The sequence below is a fragment of the Fusarium venenatum genome (assembly GCF_020744135.1).
Source record: "Fusarium venenatum strain MPI-CAGE-CH-0201 chromosome Unknown EDB82scaffold_1, whole genome shotgun sequence".
In the NCBI taxonomy this organism is placed as follows: domain Eukaryota; kingdom Fungi; phylum Ascomycota; class Sordariomycetes; order Hypocreales; family Nectriaceae; genus Fusarium; species Fusarium venenatum.
Window position 1 is genome coordinate 8,844,892 of NW_027072129.1, and position 27,725 is coordinate 8,872,616.

At 48.4% G+C, this 27,725-nt stretch overlaps 6 protein-coding genes across 6 annotated transcripts; 3 read left to right on the top strand and 3 right to left on the bottom strand.

The window, feature by feature from the left end:
• Positions 1-547: 547 nt before the first annotated feature.
• On the bottom strand, positions 548-2,041 carry EDB82DRAFT_490959 (putative methyltransferase-domain-containing protein). The gene is made up of 2 exons (XM_025726300.2): positions 1,008-2,041; positions 548-902 (listed from the first exon to the last, which is right to left on the bottom strand). Exons 1-2 carry the CDS (start codon positions 1,740-1,742, stop codon positions 573-575), a joined length of 1,065 nt encoding a protein of 354 aa, XP_025588325.1. The 5' UTR covers positions 1,743-2,041; the 3' UTR covers positions 548-572.
• A 58-nt stretch (positions 2,042-2,099) lies between these two features.
• EDB82DRAFT_490961 (uncharacterized protein) lies at positions 2,100-3,443 on the bottom strand. The gene has a single exon (XM_025726289.2). It carries the CDS (start codon positions 3,369-3,371, stop codon positions 2,478-2,480), a length of 894 nt encoding a protein of 297 aa, XP_025588324.2. The 5' UTR covers positions 3,372-3,443; the 3' UTR covers positions 2,100-2,477.
• An 8,648-nt stretch (positions 3,444-12,091) lies between these two features.
• EDB82DRAFT_92378 (uncharacterized protein) lies at positions 12,092-13,075 on the top strand. Its single transcript, XM_065610075.1, has 2 exons — positions 12,092-12,525; positions 12,576-13,075. The coding sequence occupies exons 1-2, from the start codon at positions 12,240-12,242 to the stop codon at positions 12,857-12,859; spliced, it is 570 nt and encodes a 189-aa protein (XP_065465855.1). The 5' UTR covers positions 12,092-12,239; the 3' UTR covers positions 12,860-13,075.
• Positions 13,076-15,824: 2,749 nt separating this feature from the next.
• On the bottom strand, positions 15,825-16,511 carry EDB82DRAFT_521668 (dynein light chain; the record flags this gene model as incomplete). The annotated part of the gene is made up of 7 exons (XM_025726245.1): positions 15,825-15,889; positions 15,974-16,043; positions 16,095-16,121; positions 16,178-16,212; positions 16,278-16,311; positions 16,378-16,400; positions 16,454-16,511. 7 exons carry the CDS (start codon positions 16,509-16,511, stop codon positions 15,825-15,827), a joined length of 312 nt encoding a protein of 103 aa, XP_025588320.1.
• A 3,810-nt stretch (positions 16,512-20,321) lies between these two features.
• On the top strand, positions 20,322-23,426 carry EDB82DRAFT_92532 (uncharacterized protein). Its single transcript, XM_025726234.2, has 3 exons — positions 20,322-20,652; positions 20,702-21,535; positions 21,744-23,426. The coding sequence occupies exons 1-3, from the start codon at positions 20,422-20,424 to the stop codon at positions 23,244-23,246; spliced, it is 2,568 nt and encodes an 855-aa protein (XP_025588319.1). The 5' UTR covers positions 20,322-20,421; the 3' UTR covers positions 23,247-23,426.
• A 648-nt stretch (positions 23,427-24,074) lies between these two features.
• Positions 24,075-27,178, top strand: EDB82DRAFT_92539 (uncharacterized protein). Its single transcript, XM_065610076.1, has 3 exons — positions 24,075-24,697; positions 24,751-24,981; positions 25,032-27,178. Exons 1-3 carry the CDS (start codon positions 24,259-24,261, stop codon positions 26,939-26,941), a joined length of 2,580 nt encoding a protein of 859 aa, XP_065465856.1. The 5' UTR covers positions 24,075-24,258; the 3' UTR covers positions 26,942-27,178.
• The last annotated feature ends 547 nt before the right edge of the window (positions 27,179-27,725 follow it).

Below are 27,725 nucleotides of genomic sequence, written 5' to 3' on the forward strand. Positions count from 1 at the left end.
CGGGAGGGTTTTATGGAGGTCCAGAACTGGCTAAGCGAGGCTATTCAGCTATCGACAGTGAATCATAGGCTTGAGAAGAGATGAAAAATAGCAGGAACAATAGGAAGTCATAGGATATCAATAAGAGATATCAAACAATAGGCTTCTTGCAGGTATGTCGTAGGAGAAACAATGATCGTTATTGAAGAAAGGGGCTTTAGGGAAACGTGTTTTTTTTGTTGGGCGAGTGGAAGTGGAGGGAAAGGGGAGAAATAGAAGTCCAGAAGTGGAAGAAGAAGAAGGCCTTATGAAGTGCTCGCCCGGAGAGCGTCTGGTGATTGTTCACGAAATTTCAAGGGGTCAACTGTATCATTGCTTACAGAGAGTCATTTGTCTACGCTTGCTGCGTTTCCTTACTACTGTATCAAGCAGTCAATCAATCAATCAATCAGTCAATTTATATCTAGTCATTTAATCATCTAGTCGTCTAGTCCTCTAGTGTTTCCTCCGGTCCATATCCCCTATTCGTCTCAAGTCCAAGTCGCCTGACTCCATTCCCTCCCTCCCTCCCTCCCTTCCTCCCTCCTAATCACCTATACAACAGAGGCTGCATCACTACTCAAAGGCAGCGGTGAACCGCCTCGACTAAATACACCAAGCCAGCACCGCACGTTGCCTGCTTCGTCATCCTCAATCCAGTCATCCTGGCCAGCAAGCTCGTCCTCCTCTTCGCAAAACAGCGGCGTATCAAGGTCAAGCATAGCCTGGCGGAACGACTCAAGGAGGCGCCCAGTGGTGACGTCCCGACGCGGGACCATGACGACAGCGCGTGAATCTGAGCCTAGAGCCAGGTGCTCACTGATGGCGGAAGCGAGAAGTGCTGGGTGGTCATCGTCGTACATGGGATCAGCCGCGAGGACAATCTAGAGTCACAGGGGCGGTTAGAAAACAAGTCGTTTGCAAATAAGAGTCATAAAACCATCCCTCTCCCCCTTACAATCACAATCACAATCGCCTACGAAACATACCTTGAACTGATTCGGTTGTCCAAAAAGAGTTTGGTCTATTTCATCCTCACTGCCACCCCAGGTCAGGTCGCCGACTGTAAGTGATCCACCACGAGACTTGATGAGTTCGGCGTTCTTGGCAACGTTTTCTCTCAGATTGGGCACGATATTCGGTAGATCGCTCAGAGCTACAGGGACCTTCCAGAAAGCGGCAGCTGCAAGACCCAAAAGTCCTGTTCCAGATCCAAGTTCAAGAACATCAGGTCTTGGCTGGCCCAGCGTCTCGTCAAACAGTCGAAATAGCGAGGTCTCAGCCATTCGAGGGAGATGCTGCGAAAGCACATACGACGATCCCCAGGTCTTGAAGCCAAGCGAGTCTCCTGTGAGGGCGGGCTCTTTGATAATCAGCTCAAACTCGTCCGCTCCGTCTTCAAAAGGCCAGCTCCGAACGACTTCTCCCATAGCCGTGCGTCCGCATCGCTCTGACATACGCTTGCTCGCCTGTGTCCAGAGAATCTCCTTCTCGTCGTCATCCTCGATCCATGATAGGGGGCTCTTGATGATGGAGGAAAGATAACGAGTGACTTCGGCCTTGCGCTGGCTGGCCAAGGATTCCTGCTCCTCGATAATCTCTGAGCGGCGACGCTTATGGTTCCATATGGGGGGACTAAGTTCGAGAGTCTTGAGTATGTCTGCCAGCTGAGTGTAGCTGGGACGTTCCCACATCTGGGGGAAATCAAGCGCTTCGATACCCATGATAAGATCGCGATCCACTGATATTTCACCACGAGAGGGAGGGAGAGTCAGTTCAAATGCTGTCGGTGTGGCGAGAAACTTTTAGAGGTCAAAATTTCAGGACAGGAGAAGTTGATCAGAAAAGCGCTTGAGAGCACAAGCTAGAACAGCTATGCAGACATATCGGACACGCCTCAAGCCTAGAACATAACGTTATTTAGTCCCTGTTTCGTTAGGAATTTTCTACAGGCAATCCGGGGAAAAGAAAAGGGTCACCAAAAAAACCCACATGATGACTCCTAACTGGCTACTAATTTTTTTAAAAAAAAAAAAACCAAAAAAAAAAAAAAAAAAAAAAAAAAACAAGCCTAACAATTACAGAAGAAGAAGAAAAAGTTGCGATTTTTTTTTTTGGCCAACATCTAATTGGGTTAAGCACATCTTCCTATCATATCTTTTCTGAATGTCGTGCCTGCGTGCGTAAGCGCCACAGCTCTGCAATCTGCACCGCCACAAAGAGATTGCAACAATAAAAGGAAAGATCGACATAATCCACGTGTCTGACACTGACAGACAAGGAGGGAGCTATGAGCTTGTCTCCACTGTCTTCCCGATTGGCCGCCCTAGCATATTCCAGCTCTTATCCTTGCTCTGGTTGCATGTAAATGTGCATCTCAACTCCAACAAACCATTTCTCCAAACATGAGAAAGCACCTCTAACAAGAAATCCAAATATGTTTCCCTCCCTTTCTACGCTCACCAAGACTCTGGCTTATCCCATCCACTGAACAAGTGTCGCTGAACAGGCCCCTCAGGGCTGGCATACGATCTCGCATTGTTCAATTCATCAGCCAGAAAACGACAAGCTTGCCAATCACTCGTCGCTTTACCAGCTAATCTGATAATCTCAAAACACATGCCCTGTAGAATCTTGAGGGTGGAGTTAAACCGTGCCTCGATATCTGGATCCTCCAGCCATGGCATCTCAGCAGCTGCCTCGACCTGGCGAAACAGCGTTGTGGTGTTGATCTTTGTAGACGTAAAAGATTCGAGCGTGACATCGTCGCGTCGGCCCATCCAGTCCTTCCATAGCAACTGGCGAAGAGCTTTGTTGGAAGTATAGCCGCTATTATAATGCTTGTGAGCGAATTCGTTGAGCTGTTTATCGTAGAAAATAGCAGCCGCGTAAAGAAAATCTGAGAGTTGTTTCAGAGCGATTCGAGGCGGAAGGCGATCTACTCCTTGCTGGGTCGGCTGGGCATCTCCATATGACGGATAGCCATCCGTTGAGCCATCGCTATCATAGGTGTTGGAGGGGCGCGAGGCACGACGTCGGCGGCTGCGGCTACGACCGCGGCAACATGCATTGAAAATGTAAGGGGTTGGGGGAGTTGCTGGAAGAGGATACGTCTGATTGTAGTAATCTTCGGTCATACGAATAGGCGCGGGGGCCATGTTTCGGAGCGAAGTCTGGGGAACATGGTAGATGTATCTTGGGTCCTGATAGTAGAGCCCAGGTGCCTCTGTGGCTGTGGTGTCGACGAACTGTGAACGTCTGGCTGCCATTGTCGGTGACGGACTTGTTGCTTTGATTAAAGATGAGTAAAGGCAGATGTTGAGTTGGAAAGGCTTTGCAACTCTGTACGGCATTTATATGTCTTCACGACCATGTTTGCTCATATTTTCTTAAACATAAGCATGTGAATTCTGTAGAATTAATTCGTTGTCTTTTGCAGACAGGTAATGCAGCTAAAATATGCAGGTTCATTGTCCCCTTTACTGCTTTATCATTTTTCAAGCAAACCTCTTTTGCCTGCGGCTACGTGCATAAGACACCCATTCACAGAGACCAGAAGCAAAGTGCTACTATTGATAAACAATTCCATATCGTTGCATATACGGCTCAGCAGGCTGAAAGGCCATGATCAGCCACTACTGCATTTGCTAAACTCTACTTTGTCTAAGGGTCCTGAATCAGCTCACCCGTCCGTTCATTCGGCCCACCAAACATTGGTCTAGACATCCCCGTGACGCCCAATTTGGTAAATTCTAGGTAAATCACGCACCATGATCACATGCACCTCACGTCATCACAGGAACCCATATTCCCCCCATGTTGTTAACTGATAGGAGTCCATAAAAATGAAGTGCCTCCATTGATTCCATGACTTCGCTACATTTTGATCGCTTAGCCAATCACAGTCACATTCATCATTGGATGCTTCCTCAATTCATTTTCAACACTTTCTGTATTGTTTGGCTCTTGCCTAATCTAACTGCCTGCCTTGGCTTGGCTTGTCATGTGGTATCAAATAACGATGCAAATATCAAAGAGAGCTTTGTTCCTGTCCGGTTAGCTCTTGTTCATGCAATTCCTGTTTTCCCAATGCAAAATGCGACTGTCAAAGTTATCCGGTCGTGATGCTGTACGCCGTTGAAATCAATCCCCTTGGCTCATTCAGCCTGTCGTATTATTCTTGCCATTTAGCTCCTCTCGGGAGGGCATTCACTGTAAATCTCCATCTTCATCGTTTTCAGTCGGTTCCTCATCTCCACGAGGTGGTCCAGCTTTCTGCTTGAAGGATTGTTCAAGGCAGAAACCTCGTTGTGCAAGGCTTCGTACTTTTGGTAGCAAACCTTGAACGCCTGTGCCTTTTGCACAAGATCGTCGGAGAAGATTGCGGTAGCTGGTCGCTTTGTAGCGTTTGGCTTGCTTGAGCTTTCTACCTTGCGCTTCTTTACAACGATTGGTGCAGACTGTGCCTCGTTCTCGAGATCCGAAGCGTTGGTGGGTGGTGAAGATGCAAGAGGCGACGACTTTGTTGGCGACGTGTTCTTGCTCTTCATCGAAGTCGATGTGACTGTCCCGCGAGAGTTCTGGCTTCCATCCGAGGGTCGCTGCTTGAGTCGAGGGCCAGGAAGTGGCTGCTTGGGCTTGATGCGCTTCGACAAAGGTGTTCCAGAGCTGGAGCTGGAGTCGTCGTCTTCACGAGGTCGCTTCGCCGTGATCTGCTGCTTCACTGGCTCCCTCATCGGAGGTCGTGGTTTGGCCACAACCGTGTCCTTCGCCTTCGGAGCTGGCTTGGGGGCTGGCTTTGGCTTGGACTGGATCATGGGAGCGGCGTCATCCTCTGAACTGTCTGAGTTGGAAATGATTGCCTGCGATAGAACCCTTCCTCCATTCGCCTTAGGCGCAGCCGCGGGTCGCTGCTTAGTAGGCGATGCCTTGATCGAAGTGGCTTTTGATGCAGGCTTTGCCCCAGCTGTTGTAGCCGTCTTGGATTTGGATTTGCCCAAGAGACGCTTGACCTGAGCTTCTTGAGCTGTAGGCTTTTTGGCCTTGTTGGACATAGGATTGGAGGTGGACCTAGACATGGCCTCTCCGCCAGCTCTTGGCCGACTAGTATCCAGAACATTTTCGTTATCACGAGGCGTGGAGCCACTGTCCGCCATTTCCACATTGATCGATGGAGTGCTGATCTTGGTGAGGTTGGCCTGCACTCGGCTCAGGCATTTCCCTGTTCCTCGTTCCTCCTTAGGCAATAGCCTGTCCCACTCTGGTTCGGCGATGGTGATCCTTTGCTTGTCGTATTGTCGAACAGCATTGTCAACCGCCTTCTGTCGTAGTTCTTGGGTATCATAATCGTAATTCCAAACATCAAGGTCTTTCCATGCTCGTTTCTTTAGTGACCATTTCCTACTGTCATCGAGGTAATCGGCAACCTTTCGTAGTGTGGGTTCCATGTCTTCCTGCGCGCCTTCCCATTTCTTAGACAGGTTGTCAAATGAACGATCTTGCACAGCAAGCTCATGCACCAGCATGGCGCGGTCTCCTTTGGCTCGGTCCAGGGATTGTGATGTTGGGTTGGGCGTGGCAGAGCCTAGTGACACCTGACCTGGAGATTGGGGAATCGATCGGGGAGCGGTAGAGCTAAGCGTCTTGTTGTTCTTGGCCTTGATCGCGCCTTTCTTCGCGGGTAGTCTGTCAACCACGCGTGCCCTTGAATAAATGTCAGTATGATTAATCCAAAACTAGAGGCAAGTGAGACCGACTTCTCCCTAGAGGCAGCATGAGCCGCAAGTCCATTTTGAAGAGCTTCGATATCAGAATCCAATCCTGAAGATGCAACGCTCTTGCTGGACTTTGCGGTCTTTGCATCAATGGTGTTGTCGGCCTTGCTAGCCTGCGACTTCTTCGAAGCAGCACCCTTGGGCTTTTCAAAAAGAGTGCCTGTATGAGGAATCTTTTCGGCCGTTCGAGTCGATTCGAAAGGGCGTGTGAGGTAAAGGTCGTATGGGTTCGAGTCGGAAGGAGGAGCAATGGTATGGGACTTGGAGCCGTAGAGGAGAGTCTGCGGGTGAGATTAGCAACCGAAAACACGAGCTCAAATGTCTTGACCCGCGATCTTTTTGGGATCGCATTGTCAAATAGCTATAGAATTGGCAAACTTACGGGGTTGGCTCCAAGCGAAAGCTGAACGCCATCGCCATTCTGCACACACTTGATCATGTCCTCAATAAGGACATCGCTCAGGGTGAGAGCAAAGGCCTGGGAAGGCAGACTAGCGTCCTTGCCAGTTGAGCCCTCGAGCTGCAGCCCGCTTTCGGGAACCTTGAGCGAGTTCATACTGGAGGATATCACGAGCCTCGGTAGGCCGTGGAGTGAGAAATTTCGCGGAGTTGAATGTTTATGTCGATCAATGTAGGAGCAGGGCGGAAGCGTGGAAGCGTGACGTTTAGTCGATCGAGTTCGCGGATTGAAGGTTAGGAGGTTAAGTTTGGAGGAGACCGTTGATGAGGAGAGAAAGATTTGCCGGTGTGGAAAGTCTAATGAGAAATGGTGAGGAGCGTTGTCACATTGTCATCCAACAAGGTGAGCCGAGAGTGAGGCCGCTGTTTTTATGAGCTGGGCGTACGAAAGCCAAAGCCGCAACGAAGGAAACGCAAGAATGGGGGCCCTCTCTCCGATTAAGGAGGACAAAGATGAATGAGAGAGCGCTGTGCGTTTGTCGTTGGCAGTAACAATGATTACCGCCACAAACGTACAAAGAAGCTCCAGCACCCTTTGTGATTTGCAACTCTCGTCGAGAAGCAAAAAACAAGTTGAGGGAGAAAGTTGACGGAGGGCGGAGACGATCAATGAGGGAATGAGAGCGGCAGCGGCGAGCGAGCCCAGGAAAGGAAGCGACAATGGAAGGACGGGAGACGAGGATGTACCAAGGTAGGTACTGCGTGCGGAAAGGAACATGGGGGAGGTACCTTCCTCTCCTACCTTACCTGACGAGCGGGAGTGGGTGCGGCCAAACAGGGAAGTTGGCCGGGGAGGAAGGAGACGCCCCAATGCCCCTAGCACCAGCACCTGCCAGCACCTGCCAGCATCTGCACTGCCAGACTGCTCGCGCTACAGCCGACTGCACTGCACCGCTCTGCACACACAGTATGCTTTAACACACTAAATTTGGGTTTCGGCAGCACAAAGCGTTCTTTGACAGCACTTCATTCTAACTGGGAGACGATTTCCTGCTCGGATGTGCCAAGCTACCCGCACGGTACGCTACGAATATTCGCCTGGTGTGGCAGTACTTTATCGCTACTCAAGGCTCTACAGTGCTCTGAGTGACGAGTATCCACTACAGACAATGCTAATCAGGGACCCAGAGAGCTTGTGACCGCTCTAACGTTGACCGATACAGTGATAAATACAGGGCCGTTTGCTGGGTCAAAAGTTCAACTGCTGTATTCAAACATCTTCAGCTTCGCTAGCGTCCACTGGGGCCGTGGCTTCGGTGGCGTGCCTGATGGTGCGCCTGATGGTGCATGTGGTGAAGTCGACCGGTCAAGGTCCCTTTGAGAGTATTCCTAAAGTAGCGCTCAGCATTTTTGCTCAACTGTAAAGACCTACAAAGAGCCCTGGGGCAGCTCCGAACTGCAAATCAGTACTTGACCGCGACCTCTGGACCAAAGAGCGGGCCGCGTAGCACAGGAGGCCCACAGCGATGGATTGATGGATGTGGTGGATGCATGCAAGGCGTTGTGCTAGTCGAGAAACTCGTCCCAGAAATGGAAAGCCAAAGGGTTCCTCCCGTCCCGTTCGCCGGCCTCTTGATCAAGGTTCTGGTTGTCCTTCTGAGCACATTTTCATATAAATGGAAGGTTCTCTATCAATATGAAGCTGAGAAGCGGAGCGAAAGCGAAAAAGACGAGACAACAATACTCTTCGGATTGTCGCATCATTGTTGTTTTCACGTCCCAATTGGTTGTCAGGTCGTCAGCCTAGGGAACGGGACATGACGGGCTGGATCCAGCGGACAGGTTGAGCTACCAGGTCTAGCGAACGAGAAGACCCATTCCGGATGACCCATAGCAAGACATCAAGGGCTCGGAATGGAGGTCACGACGGATCTGTCATCCGGCCGGGGGGAGTCGTGGCCGTGGCCGAACCGTGGATGGGATGCTGGTGTTTGCTATTCGTGCAGGATCCCATCTGATCTGAGTTGTTCTTGTCTTGCTGGTTAGGACTCATTCGGTCTGAGATCAAAGGGCTGGAGCAACATTTGCTGAAACAAGATTGGGCTTGAAAGAGCAGCGCCTGGGGTTTCAGATCGAGAAAACTTTGTTCAAGAGGCTTGAAATAAACCCCTTTGTTATCGATGTCTTCTCCCTTGAAAAGATGATTTATTTCATCTTGAATTACTCAACGCAATTTGTCTCCGCCACATATAATTCCATGTCGTTTTGGTATGCCTGCAATAACAATAGCGCGAGCTCAAACCCCAAAATCCCATCCGCAGTGACCCTTTCTTCCCTTGTCGGCACGCCTCCAATAAGCCAGCAGCGGACCCATGACTGTTTTGGCCTTACTGACTGTTTACAGTGGAGCTCTGACTCTATTTCCAGTTGAGTCGAAGATTAAGCAAGTGGATAATTCATATTGTTAAGCAGATATGCAATCTCGACGCTTCTCTGGGCATTTGTCGTCAGGATGCCTGCCTGATTATGAAGGGGGTTTTCAAGACCTAGAGGAGGGGATCCTGTTTCTTACCAATTGAGCAAGATGAGGCTAAGCTCAATCGTTTTGGTCAGTGGGAGTGATGCGAGGTACGAGAGTACTGTACCGTACTGCACCAGTACAGTGACGCTACACTCTGCCACATGGCGACCGAGTAGTTGGGGGATCTGATGATTAGTGACGGCCGATTAGACCTGCTAGCCAAGCCGTGCCGGATGACCATTGCTTCCCATGCAGTGGTTTTACTTTTTATTACGATGATGCAGGCCTTGGTTCATATCAATCATGGCATTCAATACGAGGGAATATTCCTGCTCGTGGTACAGATAGAATACGTCGGGATAATGATGTTTGTACTAGGAGACGGACTGACAGAGAAGTAGAGACAGCCTAGATGCGTCAATAGCATGTCTTGAGGAACCCACTCGTCTTGGCGGTACCCATGATCTGTCGTCAGCTCAGAACAGCAGAGCAGAGCACAACACAACACAACATGCTACACACCGCGGTTTTGTCCGAGGCGGGCCCGAATAGGCTGGTTGGAAGAGCATATTCCAGGGACCATTCTTATCTCATTGCTCAACCTTTTGGGTGTTGAAAAGCCAGACTCAGCACACATTGATACAATACACTGTATTGTACGGTGCAACAAGCGAAAGGGTGGCAGTCATGGGCTGCTGCATGGAATAAGTGAACCCCAGTGAGTCCCCTCGATGGTCGTATGTGGCTTACAGATTGCATGTCGGGCTTCCCGTTTCCCATGGTAGAAAAGGGCTGAACCATTCTATTTTCCGGTCATGTCAGCGTCACAGGCTGACGTTTTCAAAAGTCTTTGGAGTCAAAAGCAATTCTCGATTGCAGAGACCCCCGCTGCGATTTGATTAATGTTAAGAATAATTGATTTCTTGGAGGCTCGTCAAAGGCTATGTGAGCTGGCGAGGTTGACCAAGGAAAACCTGCATCGCCAATCAATCATCTGTTACTGCTACCCTACCTTCTCGACTGGCGTGGTCGGGACCTTGCAGATGATTCGGTTTGGTCTGGTCTGGTCTGGACATGATTGCCGATCAGCTGGGTGGATCAGGGTCCAAACCGTTCACGAGGAGAGGGAAATGAGGGCATAACTTAGGTAGATTATGCAGGACTGTCAAAGATGTTAACTGAAACTCGATGCCGGGAGATGCGAATAATTATGATTTGCAGGATATAGCATGATCTGGGGATAATCTGCTATTGTACATAATTAATTAGAGGAATTATTATCGTATCGCCGAACCTAGTTAATGATATTTATTACCTGCAGTAGTGTGAAAAAGTTTAGTATTGATACTGTCACAGTCGTATTGTTGAGTTGCCGAACGGACGCTTCGATTCGTCTGCTACCCGAGACATGTAAGCCAAAGATTGATCTGCCACTCAACAATTCACTCTGCTCCTTCATGTCAGTTATGTTTTCTTTCCTTCACAATATACTATGTATTCTGATCAATGTCTGCCGTCCCGGTATTCTGGACCGGTCTTAACCGGACACAGTCATGATCCAAAGGGAACACCCGCTCTTCCGTTCCATAAATGCGGGGAGAGAGAGAAATAGAAAAGAAGAAAAAAGAACCAAACTGTAGTAGGAAAGAACAAGAGAAGCAGAATTATTAGTACTAACAACAACAGAAAAAGAACGTGTTTATCCGTTTCTCTGATATGATCCGGTTATTTAATGATATGACTGACTGCATGATCGAGCAGCACAGCGCAGTTACTTACTTTACATGTGCATATCTTGATCGATGAGATGCCCCGCCCCCGCAACTTCCGGCCTCAATTCTTTTGCAATAAAACTCCACAAACCCGACAATTCTCCTCCTCTCCCAAGCTACTAAGCAGTAGATCCAATTAATAATGAGTGTGTCAGATGAATCATTAATGATTCAGGATCTTGACTCATCGTTCAAATTGAGAGTTTGAGTGGTCAGGGCATAGTTTTTGAGTCATCGCACTGAGCTTCGCATTAATCCAACTTTCTTTTCAAACTATTAATGTTTTTTAGATACGATTGAAGTTTATTTTCTTCTCCCTTGAAGCCAAAACGGTTCTCAACGTCTGCTAGCTGCCCCTCTTCTGGCATCCTTCTCTTTGCCGTGAAACTTTACTTTGTGTCAACGCTACGAAGTTTCTTGCTACCTTTACCCGAGCTGGCTGAGCTGTTGCTGCTGTCTTTCCATTCTACCTAACGATTCACCCATTCTGGACATGCCCGCCCACCTAAGAACAGCCACAGTCACTTTTAATACGACTTTTTTTCTTCTTCTTTGGAAGTACATACTAATCCCATATACCCAAATCCACGAATAAACAACCACTTCCCACAGCTTCTAGCTTGCCAACGTGTTTAGTTAGACTCGACAGGGATCCCCCTCCCGGGGCATCAAGCGGAAGACCCTTGTAGACATGGGTGGCACTGAGTTGTGCAACAGGGATCATACAGAAGAGAGATGCAGTACAGAGTACTATGTACATAACTAGAGTACCTGGTACGTACTGTACTTCTGGGCTGTTGCTGCTGCGCGCGCCTCACTTGAGTCGTCGTCTCGTTACAGAAGCATTCTCGGCCAAGCCAAACCATGATCGCTGACATCACTTTGCTGCTACACTTGTCATATCTCGCTCTCACTCTTACTCTCACTCCTCTGCCTTACTGTGGACGGATGAGAAAGAGGCTTTTAAATCGCGCTTGGCGGGAAGGAATCTCGGTAGTTTTATAGAAGGATTGATTCCCAATCGGTGAAACTCCGTCTTCTCTGTCACTTTATGCGCCGCCTCTTTTTTTCTCTGTCTTAATTCACTCGTAGACCGCCAGCCTCCTGGCCAGCTCTGGCCTGGTCCTGTCTGGTAAGTATTCGCTGGCTGTACAGCAAGTGGCCACAATTGTCTCTCGTATAAATAACTCCAGAATACATTTCGTCCTCACCGTCAAAAGGCATGTACTACTGTGTTATGTGTTGTAGGCCCGGCAATGGTCAGTCATGTCTAGCGCTGTGGGCATCATGGTCACGCTGGCAAATGGCTCCAGACTCCTCTCTCCGTCTCGCCTCGCCTCCTTGGTCAACCCAGATTTCAAGGTTATACCATAGTAGCCAGGCACTGGTTTCTACTGTATGTGCATCATGTTCCGGAGAATGGGTCCGAGGTTTCTCAACAGACCGCTACTGTCATTAGCGAGTTATTGACAGTGGTGGATTGTCTTGGCTTGTTTCTCTGATGATTTCATTTGCGTGACAAGATCCTCTATGAGCCGATGGATGGATTTATAAGAATACCATGGAAACAATGCCAAATAGACATAGATAGTGGATCGGGAATGTTGTATGCTTGTATGCATGCGCCACGGTCGTTCGTGTCTATTGAGGCTGCGCTGACATTTTGCACTTTTGTCACAGTCAGTCCCTGACTAGTAGTTGTGTACTGGCTGGCCTGTAACTGTCTCAGATATTTGACGCCTGGCCTCTTGGCTTATGACCAGTACAGTCGTCCTGTGTTTGATGTTTGGTTTCGGAACACAATACACCTCTACCGACATTACAGGGAACGAGTCAACATTCTGTAACGTTGTCCGTGACCGTGACCCTTTTCAGGGACAAATGAGTCGGGCCCATCGCCATCAAAACAAACAAACAAATAAAAAAAAGGGTTGCCGTCCGGCGAGTGATTCAGGTGGGAAATCTAGGATAGGGATTCTGCAGGGAATAATAACACCAGGGACCCGCTCTAGTATTCGATTTCCGTCCATAAATGACAGGGGTATGATGACCCCTGACACTCACTCCTATCACTTTTATAACACTTTGTAGTGTGCGTGTGCTGTACTGTCTGGACTGGGCAGAAAATGGGCGCTTATTTGCCTTGTCTCACTCAACTGTATCATTTCTGCACTATGTTGCCCAAGTACAATTCTTGTGGTGAGTCTCTAGGACTATTAGGACAAGTTCGGATACATATTTTGGCCCTTTATCAAAATATTAAAGTCCATTTTCGTGTGTTTCAATATCATGTGTCTCAACTCGCCAAAACTCGATATAGCGGGAGGATGTCTGACATGTTAACCGAGGGCGAGGCAATATACATGGGCAGCTAGTACTGGCACCATTGGGAATAGCAAGGGAACTGTCGGATATTTCTCCCAGTATTGGATGACCACATATCTCTGCAAGCACACTATCTCGTTTGAGTTCTTTGCCTCTCGTGATTACTTAGTGTGACGGTCAGATCTGTAAAAGTGCTCGATATAGTCTTAAGTCTCGTCATATGTAATGCTCACATGTAACTCGAATCCTACACAACCTTGATATCGACCCAACACAAGTTCGAATATTCATCGGATAGTCTAGGGAACCTGTTTGTCGCCTTCGAAATAATTAGCTTGCATAGACCACCCGTTTGCCGTGTTTCTGATGAGTGAGCTCGAGCCGCTCGGCCCTCAGTGCCCTGACTATCTCTGATCGACCAACGCTACACTGTCTAAGGAGCTCTATGCCCTGGACAAGATGAATTCTGGGTACTGCTGGGATGGCAAGGACTTTTGTCCGTCACAGTACGGGATTGGTGGTGAAAATGAGGACTGATGCTGCAGTTGTTGATGCTTCTCGTATGGAAGCTGTCAAGGTTGATATTGGAAATATTGCAATATCCAAACTTCGTCCTTTAGTTTTCGTATTGATGAGCATGGACAATGAAATTAAACATGCAAGCTTCTGTATTAGCCTTCATGTTTAAAGAGTGAGATAGCCTCTTATTATTGATGTTTCAGGTATGCCCCATATCAAAGCCAAGGCGTACATGTTGTGCTCTAGGGTAACCTAAGTGACATGGACTACATCGATATTCCTGGTTTTCGCCAACATGTCACCAGGATAACGTTTCGTTAATATCATTCGATTGCTATTGTATCGCACCTGTATTACGTAGAAAGCGCCATGATCAACCATCGTCTGCATATATCCCCTCCAGATCGTACGCGTGATAGTTACTGGACTTCTCAACCGGACGGCATAGTCTCGGCTTGTTCGGTTTAGTCGGGTCTAGTGGACAATTCTATATGCACCTATCATGCTAATGCTACTACACTCATGCCATGTCATGCGCATGTCTATGGTTGCAGCATCTTGTCAATCTTCCGGTTCAACCGTACGTACGACATGGTACATAACCGAGACTCAAAATTGACACTCGATGTCATTAAGGAGAGAAGACTCAATAGGTAGTCAGTCTGACCAACAGAAAGGGAATGTGGGCATTCGACCCCAATCATGTACAAACGTCTAGATTCTCTACCATGATTCCTTTTACTTGATATGGGGTCCCTTCAAGGCCAGAACCTTTCTGTATGACAACCTAATTCAGCGGGTGGGTGCAAGGACCCCAAAAGTCTCGGTCACTTAACTGGAGGGCTGGCCTTGGCTCATGATATGATGTGACAGTGTCAAGTCCTTTTCCGTCTAATCCGTACGTATATCCTGTGACTAAAGGTCCATGTCATTGGACGACCCCAACGGCAGCGGGCCGGACCATGACTGTCGTTAGAGTGAAGTCAAGTTAAAGATAAGAAAGAAAGAATTTAAAGAAAGGATGATCAAATTCCAGTGTCCATCAGCTAATTCGCTCCATCTCTACTGACTGAGGTCACTGTTCTCCAGTGCCTGATGATCATGCATGCTAGCATCATACTGATGCCCCTACTGTTAGAGTTCAGAGTCTTTTCCATCTCTCGCTTCGAGCCAACATCTTCGCTTAATGGGTGTCGAGGGTGTCTTTTAAGCAAAAAGCACCACTTTACGATGTCGGTTATCACATCTCGATTTCCAACCCGTCACACTAACTTGATTAACTTCCTCTCTCTCTACGTCAAGTTTAGCTCTCTTTAAAGTTTTGCTCTTTCGAGAGGCGAAATGTCACAAATCCAAATCCAAATTTAAATCCAAATCGTTTTCTTTGTTCCTGTGCCTTGTGCCTGGTGTACCTGTACCCTCCCCCTTCTCTATCCGTCTTAGTATCTGCTCAATACCCACCCCCACGAGAGGCGGCGTTGATTATGGTGATGGAGGCCCCGCTTCCGTTCCGAAAATGTCTTTAGCCTGCAGCATCTTGGTTTAGCTTGCTAGTCTGGTCTCTCGGGAGAGTCCAGTTAGTTAGTTGATGGGCGAGTTAGGACCGAGTCGAGCCGGCAAGACGGACGAGGCATTTGACTTTATCCCGACCCAGAGGCCCCAGCTGCCATCCTTTGGCGACGGGTGTGTTGGCGGTTACTACTCTGTACTTGGACTGGAAGATCCCTAGGCTGTCGGGTAACTCACTTGGGGCCGGATGTCGATCCGAAAAGACGATAGCTTCGTTAACGTCAACTTACCAGAGGTGGATCATCGCGAGGCTGTTGATCGTGCCGTAAACCAAAGGCGGCCGATATTGTAATGTTCATCATGTTGAGAAAATATGCGAATCGCCGATGGTCATAGCCATGGTTATGGTCATGGCCAGTTGTGACTTGTAACTCTGTCACATTCAACAACAGGAAACGTCAGAGGATTCCGGTCAAAACATGATCAAAATGCAACCAAGAAACCACGACCAACATATCATACACACGCATACCCCGATGATCATGTCTTGGGAGAAATCTGAGCAAATCAGCCCATCAACCCATCAGATCCCCAGATCTGGAGCTAGGTTCTCGATAGCCTTGCACCAGGCACAACCTGACAAGCCCATCACGGCAGATCGGCCACCCCCAGCAGTAAACTTTCAACACCCAGATGGAACAGTAATAGCGATATTTGGAAGGAAAAAAAAACTGGGCGAGCGCCCCTCGTTATTGATCGTGATGAAGCTAGTACAGCCGCAAGTTCCACGGCTGCCCGTATCGTACATCGAGGCGAGCACAGTAGGGTAGGGTGGGCAGCATAACAGCCATGATGATGCTCCATCGACGTTTTCGTTGCCATTGCCGATATCCTTTGCCTTTCTTTTCTTCTGTCCTACCCCATCGTCCTCTTGCGCTACAGCAGACTCTTCCAAAGGCCCCCACTGGTGAGCCATTGCTCCCATGCCTATTGCGTTTTGAATAGTAAAATTGCGCAGTGGCCAAGGTAGAAGTAGATGAAGTGCTTGGTCTCTGTGGTATGTGTTAGTAAAAGCTTCCTGAGCCCGAGGCTAAGGGGCCGGGTCTCGTCTCTGGAAGTTGTTGGGTTTGACGAACCGTGAGTGACAAAGCTGCCAAAGTTGCGTCCAACAATGCAGTGCCAAGTAGGTCCCTTTCGCTCGTCGAACTGGATGGTGTAAGTACAGGTTCATATGCGACGGTCTTGGTGTATACGAACGGTTCGCTTGATGTGCTGTGCAATATCCTGTCATGACATGTTAGCTCGGATAGCAACAGATGTGCAGTGCTTAGTAGACCAACCTTCTCAATGGTGAACTTGGCCATGGCCTCCTGAGCTATTATCATGTCAGCCTTGTTCCCTTTGCGCCGGCGCAGCGCGATCATCCATTGTTTCCCATACCAACTTCGATGGATTCTTGTTGCATATCCTCCGTCTTTTTGTTATTCCGTCGTTAGCGATCGTGTCTAGTATATTCGGTACGCATGTCGGGTTATCTCACCATATCGGCGGACTTGATCTGAGCTGGCTGGATATCAGTATGACGTTGTTTCGGTACTCAAGGGGGTGTTGCTTACCCTCGAGCTTCTCCCGGGGAACGGGAGACTCTGCCTTGGGAGCGTGAGCGTCGGCCATTGTGATTAGAATTGATGAAAGTTTTCGGTTTGGGAAGCGAATGCGACTGGTAGATTCTTGTTAGTTCATCTTGATGTCGCGAGGCTGACGGCCGACAACGCCTTGGTGCGCGCGCGCTCCCCTTAACGTGGGACGGGATGCTAGCAGCGTTGGTTTGAGAAAGGGAGATCTGGGGCGTACGTACGCGATAAGCGCGAGGTATGAGGCGTCAACGTTCTCGAGTGATTAGTGCAGTAAAGTAAAAAAGTAAAGCAGACAGTATTAAGGTACGAGTACGGGTACGGGTCAGTCAGTAGTTGTTTGTACGGATATGGAGTGTTGATGAAACGCAACAAATGCTAAAGCCTTGTGGAGTAATTCAGAATGCTCAAAGTGCAGGTCGCGTGTTTATCCAGGCAATGATTGGTTTGTCCTTGTTAGCCAAGCTGTAGCCTCGTTGGCAGAAGCTGCCCTGTAGTTTGGAGGGTGTTTCCACGCTGCAGCGGCCTAATGGAACGCCTGGGGGGCGCGACTTGTCGGTACGTATCTGCGCTAGCGTCCTATCTGCTGTGACGTTACCCTATACCTTATGTACAATTAATATCATTGATCATTGATAGACGACAATACAAGAATGAACGGGTGTTTGTCATCTTTTTGGCTCTGTATGGCAGTTATTTATCCAGAAGAAATACGCTCCGTATGATTTTACTATTGTTTTTTTACATACATTTGTCGCTAGACAGTCTCGTTGGTTTCGTCCAAGTTTGGAAAAGTTGTAGATAAACACATATCAGTGGACTTGTTTGAGAGAGTAGGAAGCAAACGTCACTTTCTCACACACAGGACGAGTTACAATATAACATCCATGGCGTTTTAGATAGCCTATCACTTAAATCATGTTGAAGAAAGTAACAAAGTACGTATCTGTGACTCCGCACTCCCATATTATCGCCATGTCAATGAACTGCTACCTACTCTGCCACTCTAGGATTACAACATCTAGGCGTGGATAGTTGGAAGGCGAAGATAAAATACACAATTCCAGAATAGTAGTGAGAAGTATAAGCCGAAAGCTTTTCAAAAGACACCCTGTGAACTCTAGTGAACTGTGAGATGTTGGTATTGATACACCATGAATATTAATGGGCACGGGATATGAGTGAACTTAAAATGGCACCACATAGAATAGAGACGGGATACAACAAGAAGAACACAAAAATCACGAACTGATACATCAAAAAAATTGTCAGAGGCTCAATTGTCTTCGACTAAACAAGTAAGAGGATGCCCAAAACGCAAGTGACTAGCGAACAAAAGGACTGAATGCGGTCGTGTTGTGTCAGAAAATAGCAAGAAAGCTAGTGGGTAGTAGAAAAAAATGGCCTCCGAAGTCTTAGGGTATAAATATAAGTAGTCTAAGATCCATAGTCTAAGGAGCATAAAGTGACCTACTGATTTCGTCTCTTATGCTTTCAGCGGGGGGAAAGATAATGCCAAAGGCTTGAATAAACTTTTGAGTGGCGTCATACATCCAAGAGAGCATTGCATGCAGTTTAGCTTCGAATCAGACAGGTGTAAGAACGACGTCGTGGAACTACATACACCTACCACTTGACAGTTACCACCTACATGTGATTCATTCATGGTGGTGATAAAACACACTCGCCAAGGCTGTGAGAAGATTTAAAAGTTTAAGTTTTCGCCGAGTTGTATGATGCGGCCGTTCGGTAGAGAGTGAAGTTGGTAAGTGACTTTCAGTACAATCACCCAGTGAGGGACTCATGATCGAGTGACCGCATGAGGTTGCTAACCAGATTCGATGATAGGCGTATCGCTCGAAAGTCTCTTCTCGTTTGGTGTTGAACAGTCTTTGGACCCATAGCAATGTGATATATCTCTTGCTCATGAATCATGGACGAGTAGTTGTGCCATGACTCAAGACAACCCTGTACCAGATCGAGACCATTATCCAAGCTCTTGCAACCAATCCCACTGCCGAAGATCTTAGGCGTAATTTTCTTTTGTATTGACTGTCGAGGTTTGTTCTGTGAGTAGCGGTAGTTGGGCGATTTATCGAGGAGTTCCAGAGTCGATATGTCCAAGTGTCGTTGTTGTGTGCCCTGTCGGTTCGGTCAGGCCAGTCGTAAACTATCCTTGATACCCATTATCGCTAGCAGGATACCACTAGGTATAAGTAAAAGAATATAAATGTATAGAAGGCCACGTATAGATTCAGTCCTCAATGATGAGTGAGCGAGATGACTCCGAGTGGTGAGTGGATTGATGGGACTTCTTATACTTGTCTATCATACACACTCAAGCATACTGAAAGTCAGATGGCCCTCCATAAAGTTTGGAAAGAATTCTCTAAAGAATAATGGCTTGCCTCCGCATTCCCTCACCAGTCATTCCAAAGCTCATGGTGTGGAGTGTGCATCTTTACATATGCCAGACTGCATATCAAGAATGCATTTTACAGCACCCCTCTGGACGATAAATCAGTTTTAAAAAAAAGGAAAAATCTTATTTATTCATATGTATACAATCATAAGAGTCTTGATTTGAATCAAAATATTATATTCAAATCATGCTCGCAATTCTCCAGCATTAGATATTGTGGTAGTGATGGGATGTCAGGTGGTAGGAATGTCGGAGCACCAAATTCAGAACTATATGGGCATTAAACTTTAAGAATCTTTCTAGATTATGCTCACCGCTTCTTGAATGAAAGTTAATTCTTCAGTTGCTGGGAGACCACGTAGAGAAGCTGATGTTTTGAAGATCTCTCGTTGTTGCATTCAGTTAATGATTGTTGAAAGCGATGACTCTGGCATGGAGGACCTTTTTGAAGATGAGGAACAAGAGAGTTGAAATGATGCTAGAGATAAAAAAGACGGGAAGAATCACAGCAATGATGGACGAATTCCCATTGTCTTTGGCTTGCATTGCATGCTGTACGGGAATAATGATCGGCGTCTAGCAAACGCATAACGCCGCACCTTTGGACTTGAATGTATATCGTTCATGAGGAATCTATCTTCATTCCCAAGATACCCCATGCGCAGTAGAATGCTTCACAATATCGAACAGCTGCTGGCACCAGAAGAAACATAGCATCGACCATTGCGAATGAGCATCTCCAAGCTCGTCAGTAACTTGGACTTTTGCTACGGCCAAACAATAACACAATGGTGAAATGGAGATGTATGAGAGAATGAAACTCCAAAGAAACATCACGGGAGACAGAAGCCACTTTGATTCCAGCACGACCCCTTTGGCATTCAGTATGTAGGTCTTGGGTGGAAGGTGAGTCTTGGAGGCGAAAACATTCCCGCCCTCAGCATTCTTGAGTGTATGCAACCAGAGAAAGACTGCATGTGATGTGTATTTCCCCCCCGGTAGATGTATCTATAACTGTCCTTCTGAAGCATCACAAGCAGGCATCGCTTTGAATGAAATTTTACGATGCGGCAGAATTCTGCCCACTTCAACGTGAAGTATCTGATCGTTGAGGATGCATTTTTATGGATGAATGATAAAGCTGAGATGATGTAGGATATATTACTCCTTATTAGACCAAATAAACCTGCTTTCATCAACATTACAATGTTATCGTGGCGTTTGACTTGTTCGCTGGAATTTCTCCCATCTCTGAACCTGTGGGCGGTGAAGCAAAACGTCTGCTTGTAGAAGCATCCTAGAAGCTGGATAGAATAGTGGGGTTAGAACTGTTAGAAAATCCGGATGCACGGGCCAACTTCGGGTCCCAACCTCGGACAATAAGAGTGTGGTAGAGAACTTTTTTTTTTTTTCCTCTTCTCCCTTCTTAAAGAGCTTACGTTCTTGAAAAATGACTTCACGCGTCAAACTCCCCCGGTGAACCACCATTCACCAGTGATTTGATCTATCAACAAACAATCACACCACAATGGCTTCATCAAGAATATTCATCCGGGGATTGCCCCCTAATATTTCAGAAGCTGACTTTCGGAAACACTTCTCCGCCCATGGTCGCGAGATTACTGATGTCAAGCTGATTCCCCAGCGACGCATTGGCTATGTGGGCTACAAGACATCCGAAGATGCCTCTAAGGCAGTCAAGTACTTCAACAAGTCTTACATTCGTATGTCCAAGATCGCCGTGGAGACTGCTAGACCCGTGAGTTACTCCTACATGTCTCGACTTCTCAATACTGATGGAATGTTAGATCTCAGACCCCGCCCTCAATAGAACCCAGAGCGCCGCACATTCCAAACCTGCATCGCAACCACCCACCACGATCAAGGGCAAGGAGCAGTCGGCTGAGAAAGACTCTGACTCGACCTTGAGGAAGCGCAAGCGAGATGAGCCCCAAGCTGCTGCAGACCCCAAGCTACGCGAATTCCTTCACGTAATGAAGGAAGGTAGGGAGGGTGCTGTCGACGATGGTGTCCATGGCGGTCTCGGTGACGGAGTTGCCGCTGTAGCTGCTACCGCCGTTCCTGAAGAAGAGAGCGACGATGAGTACGAGCAAATTCCTGCTCGGAAAGAGAAGCAGCGCAGAATCGAATCTCCAACGAAGCCTCTTGTCTCTGAGACTTTGCCTTCGCATCTAAAAGAAGCAAAGCCAGTCTCTGATATGCAGGATAAAGCGCCTGCAGCTGACGAACTGGTGGAGTCTGCAGATGCGGCAAAGCCCAACCCAGAAAAGCAGGAGGTTGTTGCCGAGGATGACGATTGGCTTCGTTCACGCACAAACAGACTGCTGGACCTTGTTGATCCCGATGATCTGGAACGAACGCCTGTGCAAGGGCCTTCAGCAACTGAGACCGATCATGCACAGGGAGGCGATGCCATGGAAATCACTCCAGCCGACCCGCCAGCAGCGGATGACGTGGAGGTGGTTGAACCAGCGCCTGAGGCCACAGGGGGTGAAACGGCAAAGGACGACTCACTTGAGGCGATCCGTCGAACATCTCGACTTTTTGTCCGAAATTTGCCTTACAGCGCCACCCAGGATGATCTTCGGGAAAGCTTTGAGCAGTTCGGAACTGTTGAAGAGGTATGTTTCTACTTTTTTTCTCTTTTCTACGCAAAACCCCGCAACGTGATGAACCTCAGATAGGGACAGCTTATACTTCGGTATTTGATGAGAACCTTGAGACGAATATTTTAGTAGATGCTTCGATTAGCTGAATTGTTGCCAATTTCACTGCATTTCTTGAGGATTATACTAGTCCGAACATCAGCTAACAACTGTCGGCTACTAGGTTCATCTTCCCGTTAGCAACTCAGGTACCAGCAAGGGGTTTGCCCTGATCTTGTTTGCTGAGCCCTCGGGAGCGGTTGAAGCATTCCAAGCCATGGATGGGGCGACGTTTCAGGGGCGTATCATTCACATCATTCCTGCCAGTGCTAGGAGAGACACAGCTTTGGACGAGTTTACACTCTCCAAACTCCCTCTTAAGAAACAAAACATGATCCGCAAGAAACAGGAAGCATCCACAAACACCTTCAACTGGAATGCGCTGTATATGAGTCAGGATGCCGTCAACGCATCAGTTGCCAACCGTCTCGGTGTTTCAAAATCAGAACTCCTCGACCCTACCTCAGCTGATGCTGCCGTGAAGCAGGCCATCGCGGAGACAAGCGTCATTCAAGAGACCAAATCCTATTTTACCGCTAATGGAGTGGACCTTGAGGCTTTCAAATCAAAGAAGCGGGGCGACACGGCCATTTTGGTAAAGAACTTTCCCTATGGGACTACGATCGACGAGCTCCGTAAACTTTTTGAGGAGTCCGGGCCTGTGTTGAGAGTTTTGATGCCACCAAGCGGTACCATAGCAATTGTCCAGTTCTCTCAACCCAATTACGCCAAATCCGCTTTTGGGAACCTCGCATATCGCCGGATTGGTGATAGCGTTCTCTTTTTGGAAAAAGCGCCAAGTGACATCTTCAGAGGCGGCGACCAACTAGACCAAGCCGTGTCGCTAAAAGATCGACAGGCTCCTACAGTCCAAAACCTTAGTGTGAATGACTTGCTGTCACGCGGCGATAAGCCGGAGGAAGAGTTGGAAACAACTTCACTGTTTGTGCGAAATTTAAACTTCAGCACTTCGACGTCCAAGCTCGCAGAAACTTTCCAGTCCCTCGACGGATTCGTCTCGGCCAGGGTCAAGACAAAGATGGACCCAAAGAAGCCAGGGCAGACGCTTAGCATGGGCTTTGGCTTTGTGGAATTCAGAACCAAGAGCCAAGCGCAGGCTGCCCTCAAGGTCATGGATGGCCATGTTCTTGAGGACCACGCACTCGCTGTGAAGGCATCACACAAGGGTCACGACGCAGCTGAGGAGAGACGTCGCGAAGACAAGGCTAAGAAGTCTGCTGGGCAACGCACCAAAATCATCATCAAGAACTTGCCTTTCCAGACGACCAAGAAGGACATCAGGTCTCTCTTTGGAACCTATGGTCAACTTAGGTCTGTACGCCTTCCTAAGAAGGCCGACTACACCCCTAGGGGTTTTGCTTTTGCAGACTTTGTCACTCCCCGCGAAGCCGAGAACGCGCTAAATTCGTTGAGGGACACCCACTTGCTGGGTCGCAAGCTTGTCTTGGACTTTGCTGAGGCAGACGCAGTTGATGCCGAGGAGGAGATTGCAAAGATGCAGAAGAAGGTTGGAGGACAAGTCAACAAGGTGGCCCTACAGCAATTGACTGGCAAGGGAAGGAGCAGGGTCAATATTGGCAATGAAGACGAGGAGATGGACGTTTGAACATGAAGGAGAAAACTATAGAGATACTATTTACAACCTCGATCCCATACAGGGGGTTGCGACAAGGCTGAGTGTTCCTGTTCCTGTTTTTGGACCTGGACCTGATCCCACACGCACGACTGGCCTCGCTCTTGACGAACCAGCATCTCTACGCCGCTCTCCCTTGGCAAGGGTCATGGCCACTACAGAAAGGATGGCATGCATGCATTACTCGCAACGCTTATTCGGAGTGGCTTCGATCTGGCCTAGAGGTTCGTCAAAGAATTCATTGCCCTGGCAGGGAAGGCTGCGGATCCTCTTAATGTCTGATTCTAATCTTGAATACATACCTTTCCGTACCTTGCGCCGTTCGTTCTGAAGATGTCTCTGAGATCCCTCGATACACGCCCCTCCCTCCCCAGTCCCCTGATGATTGGCGATAGTTGTCGCGGCCCCGCCCTGACACCCTTGCATGCTAACGCCCTCGATCAGAGTTCCAAGCTGCCATGTGCTGGTGGCTTCTGCAAGCACTCACAATTGGTCGCCACTACTACCGATGTGAGTTTCCCTCCGGGCAAGGTCAGGTCGGTTCCCCGCCGATGGAGCTGGCTTTGGTGTTGGAGATGGAGACGAGGCGGCGCCCTTCCCACCCCCATACCATCCCATTACCGTACCCTTCTAGTGGATAGGTGATGAATGGTTTGATGTTTGATCGGTTTGGAGTAGAGTTGACGAGGGGCGCCTCCAGCCCTGGGCTCCGCAGACTATCTATGATATACTCCCCAGTCTTGGATTTACAGATGTTTATTAAATATCTCCTGGTGATTCTTCGTTCCAGTGCCTAAACACTCCTTTCTTCAGATGCATACATCTATCCCACCATTCCACGTCTTGAATTCCTTTCAACATTCTCATCATCTCTTGTCTACTCATTGTCTGCATTCGTAGAGTCACAAACAGCATTTCAGCTGGGTCAAGTCTTTCCTTCTGACCTCTGTTACTGGCATTCCTTTGCCAATATCAAATTGTCGCCATGTCTTCATCACTATACCACCCAAGGCCGGTGCTCTCTTCACAACGCTATACACCTTCACCAGACTATCTTCAAGATGCTCGACGAACATATCACAACAACAGCCGCCTACCACTACGGGAAACCGCCAGCAATGCGCAATCACACAACTTCAACAGCATGGTTCCTTGCTATTCAAACTCAGTTGGCATCTCGCCTTCAGTGCCAGTCAGCCTTCCAGCTCCCATGATCCCCTCACAATCATTCGAGTGCCTCTACCGCGTACCTACACCAAGAAACCAACCTCGCTTCCAACAAAGAAGACCCAGAAATGGAGTCAACCCTCTCTACTTCTGGCCTGCTTTCCGCCAGTACCGTAACCGACAAGCACACAAAGACACCCAGAAGGATAAGGGTGGTGTTTGGAGGAGACCTGAGCTTGAAGATGCCTTTGTTGACTGTAAGTACCTGACAAAATCCTCGACTGACTTGGCCTTTACTAATGATAAGCAGCTGTTCTTCTCATGCCTCATATGGGACGTCGCAAGTTTTCCATGGGAGGAAAGCTACATGGGCGCAACATGCTTATCAGCGAATACATCTTCACAATTTGTATTGCCATCCTTGGCAGCAAGGAGATTTTTCGAATCGACAACAGCAACGACAGCATTGAGCAGATGGGACGCAAGCAGGTCTCAAGTCATATGCAAGTAGTCAAGAAGTTCTTTGAGGACTTGCGATGCTGTAAGTCAACTGCCTCCTAACTCACATGAGGCCTCAACTGATGTTCTTAGTCCACTTCCTTTTCCCTGCTGAGGAGAAGAAGGAGCCTGGATCCACCAACTCAGACGACTACTATGACGAGGAGGAACAAGAATCCTTCAAGTCTAACCCTGTCCTCACTGCTCTTGCGGAGGGCCGAGTACCCGATGTCAAGCCCAACTATGAATACTTCTCACAACTTCTGGCTCTCCAGTCTCTGATCTCAGTCCGGCCCAAGACAGCAGAGGTTTATGTCTCTTCTTCCGAGGTCAAGTTCAGAGATGAGATTGCTTACGACGCACAAGACACTCCTCTGGACACTGAGTCCTTCCCTCATCTTAACAAGTACAACAACTGTGATGACAGCCCAAGTGTACTCGGCAAGGATGTGCTACTTCATGAGTACACCCGATCTCTGGATCGAACCACTTCTGCCTGTGTCAAGACGATTACCCGCCGATGGCAGAAGGATGCTCCCGAGATCTATGAGACTCTCGATCTCCCCACTCGCGACGAGGAGTGTTTGCTCCTTGAGATGTGCGCAACTCTTGAGTTGCATGAGCACGCTCGCTTCCCCTCTGGGTCTGAGCTCACTGGCTTTGTTGAGGTGGCAATCACAAACCCCAGCCTCCAAAACCACCGCTGGAAGTGTGTAACGCGCCTCACTCGACCGTCTGAGCTTCACAGCGATGACAAGAAGTCAGGCGTATACACCAACGAGACCGGCATCCACCGCCGAGGCTGCAGCGATTCCAAGCCTGACTGTGACTGCCACTCTCGACCTCGTCAGGATATCCATGTCCCTTTCCCCGCCGTTGAGTGGGCTAGCATCTTGAGCATGGCTGTTCAATATCCCGATGTTGAACACCAGCGCAAGAAGGAAAAGCGCACCAAGGCTGATGATCGCAAGAATCTCGACCGTGCTGGTAGCAAGCGCAAGCGCTCTGAGGATGACGGTGACGCCGCTTCTTGGGCTCGCCGTGATCTCACCGGCAGCGACCTCGTCTGTAAGGTGGCCATGTACCAAGAGCTTTGGTCGTGCGCCCCCGACTCGAACCGATGGGTTCGACAGGGCATTGTGTTCTGGCGATTCAACACAACCAACCAATGGTACAAGTACAACCCAGTTTTCAAGCCCGCTGGTACCTCATGGCGATGGTTGACTGTCAACGACCCCATGTCCCGCTACCACCAGCAAAAGGCTCTTGTCTACCCCTCTGCCTCCATGTCCCGAGATTCAATCATGTCGCCTACTCCTTCAATCAACCAACACATGACAGCAGCGATGAACGAGACCTTTAGCTCTGCATGGGATCCTAGCGTGAGCCTGGCCCAAGTGCCAAATGTCGCTGCAACAAACAATGGACTTACACTATTCGAGTCCTTTTCTGGTGGACTCGCTACACCTCCACCAACCGCGGGTCTACAAGGGTCGTACCCAGGAAGCTTTGACCACGGTATGCCTCCAAGCACAGGTGTTGGCTTCATCCCATCCACATGCAGCACAGCGGGCGAGAGCCATCCCGTCAATGGTCATGGACATAGCCACAGCCAGGCGGCTTACTACGATGCGCAGACAACACTGGCAGATCTCAAGCCTGTCATGTCTACTGTCAACCCCTTCCAGAGTCCAACGACAACATCAGGACTGGACCTATCAAGCTCTCTTGTCTATGATAACTCAGAGTGCGATACTGGGCTCCAAGGCTGGGACATGCCGGCCTTGGATGAGTGGTCTACAGGCACAGGCGGCGGATCAGAATGGGGATCTCACCACAAGGTCGAGCCCAGCAGTGATCAGACAGCTCTATGGACACAATCACAATGGGCACATATGGCGGGTGACCGTGACAGCAGCCCTCGACCAATGAAGCGAAGACGAGGAGATGCCATTGATAGCCATATACCACCAACAATGACAGCAGCGGCAGGAGGATGGTGAACGGGAATACGAAAATAGCGAATCATTGATGAGATGGAATGAAGCATTTACGCGGTCAACGTCATAATAATCATGCTTGGGTGTTAGGATCGGTGTTTAGGAGCAACTATGGGAATTGTTTTTGGCCATGGCAGTAATACCAAGTTCGTATCAGATACGACATGCATATCGTTTGGTAGTTTATTCAAGATTTACAAAAGAGATTAATTAGCCAATTTCTCGGCATCATTTCTCCGCTTGACTATAATGTATGATGCTCACTTGATTCATCCGTTTTCGGAAGTGGTTTCTCGTTTTGGTGAAATTCCTACCATGAGATGACGTCTCAGATGCATTATCATCATATCATGAACAGGCTAAAGAAAGGTTTGGCTTTAAGTTCAAGTTTAATAGATCCTCGGTCGATCACTACATCATCAGACGGGCACTAAAGCAAGGGACTGTGACGACATTCCCATCGCAAACAGGCACCAGGAGGATCGACAAGACGAAGGTTTAGGTATCAAAATGGAACTTAGTGCATCTACATCTCGGTCCACTTGGATCGAATAAAGACTATTGGAGATGAGAGGGAGAGGGTGTGAGGAAATAGAAACGTCTTTCACAGTATTCCCTTGGACAGGGAAGAGAACTTATAACCCCAACCCAGATAGCCAGTGCAAAAGACATTATCGTTAAGGAAAAAGCAAATATTACGGAAGCTAAACTTGGAGAAACCGAAAGGAGTAATAGAGAGACATTGAAGGGGAGAAAGATTTGGGGAAGTGAGACATTGAGAGAAGCC

Excerpts from the sequence above, each read along its gene's own strand:
- EDB82DRAFT_490961 (XM_025726289.2), bottom strand. The coding sequence starts at position 3,371 with ATGCCGTACAGAGTTGCAAAGCCTTTCCAACTCAACATCTGCCTTTAC.
- EDB82DRAFT_92378 (XM_065610075.1), top strand. The coding sequence starts at position 12,240 with ATGACCAGTACAGTCGTCCTGTGTTTGATGTTTGGTTTCGGAACACAA. Across the intron at positions 12,526-12,575 it reads TCCGTCCATAAATGACAGGG|TGTGCGTGTGCTGTACTGTC; the intron begins GTATGATGACCC and ends AACACTTTGTAG.
- EDB82DRAFT_92539 (XM_065610076.1), top strand. The coding sequence starts at position 24,259 with ATGTCTTCATCACTATACCACCCAAGGCCGGTGCTCTCTTCACAACGC. Across the intron at positions 24,698-24,750 it reads TGAAGATGCCTTTGTTGACT|CTGTTCTTCTCATGCCTCAT; the intron begins GTAAGTACCTGA and ends AATGATAAGCAG. Across the intron at positions 24,982-25,031 it reads CTTTGAGGACTTGCGATGCT|TCCACTTCCTTTTCCCTGCT; the intron begins GTAAGTCAACTG and ends TGATGTTCTTAG.
- EDB82DRAFT_490959 (XM_025726300.2), bottom strand. The coding sequence starts at position 1,742 with ATGGGTATCGAAGCGCTTGATTTCCCCCAGATGTGGGAACGTCCCAGC. Across the intron at positions 903-1,007 it reads GACAACCGAATCAGTTCAAG|ATTGTCCTCGCGGCTGATCC; the intron begins GTATGTTTCGTA and ends CTGTGACTCTAG.
- EDB82DRAFT_92532 (XM_025726234.2), top strand. The coding sequence starts at position 20,422 with ATGGCTTCATCAAGAATATTCATCCGGGGATTGCCCCCTAATATTTCA. Across the intron at positions 20,653-20,701 it reads CCGTGGAGACTGCTAGACCC|ATCTCAGACCCCGCCCTCAA; the intron begins GTGAGTTACTCC and ends ATGGAATGTTAG. Across the intron at positions 21,536-21,743 it reads AGTTCGGAACTGTTGAAGAG|GTTCATCTTCCCGTTAGCAA; the intron begins GTATGTTTCTAC and ends GTCGGCTACTAG.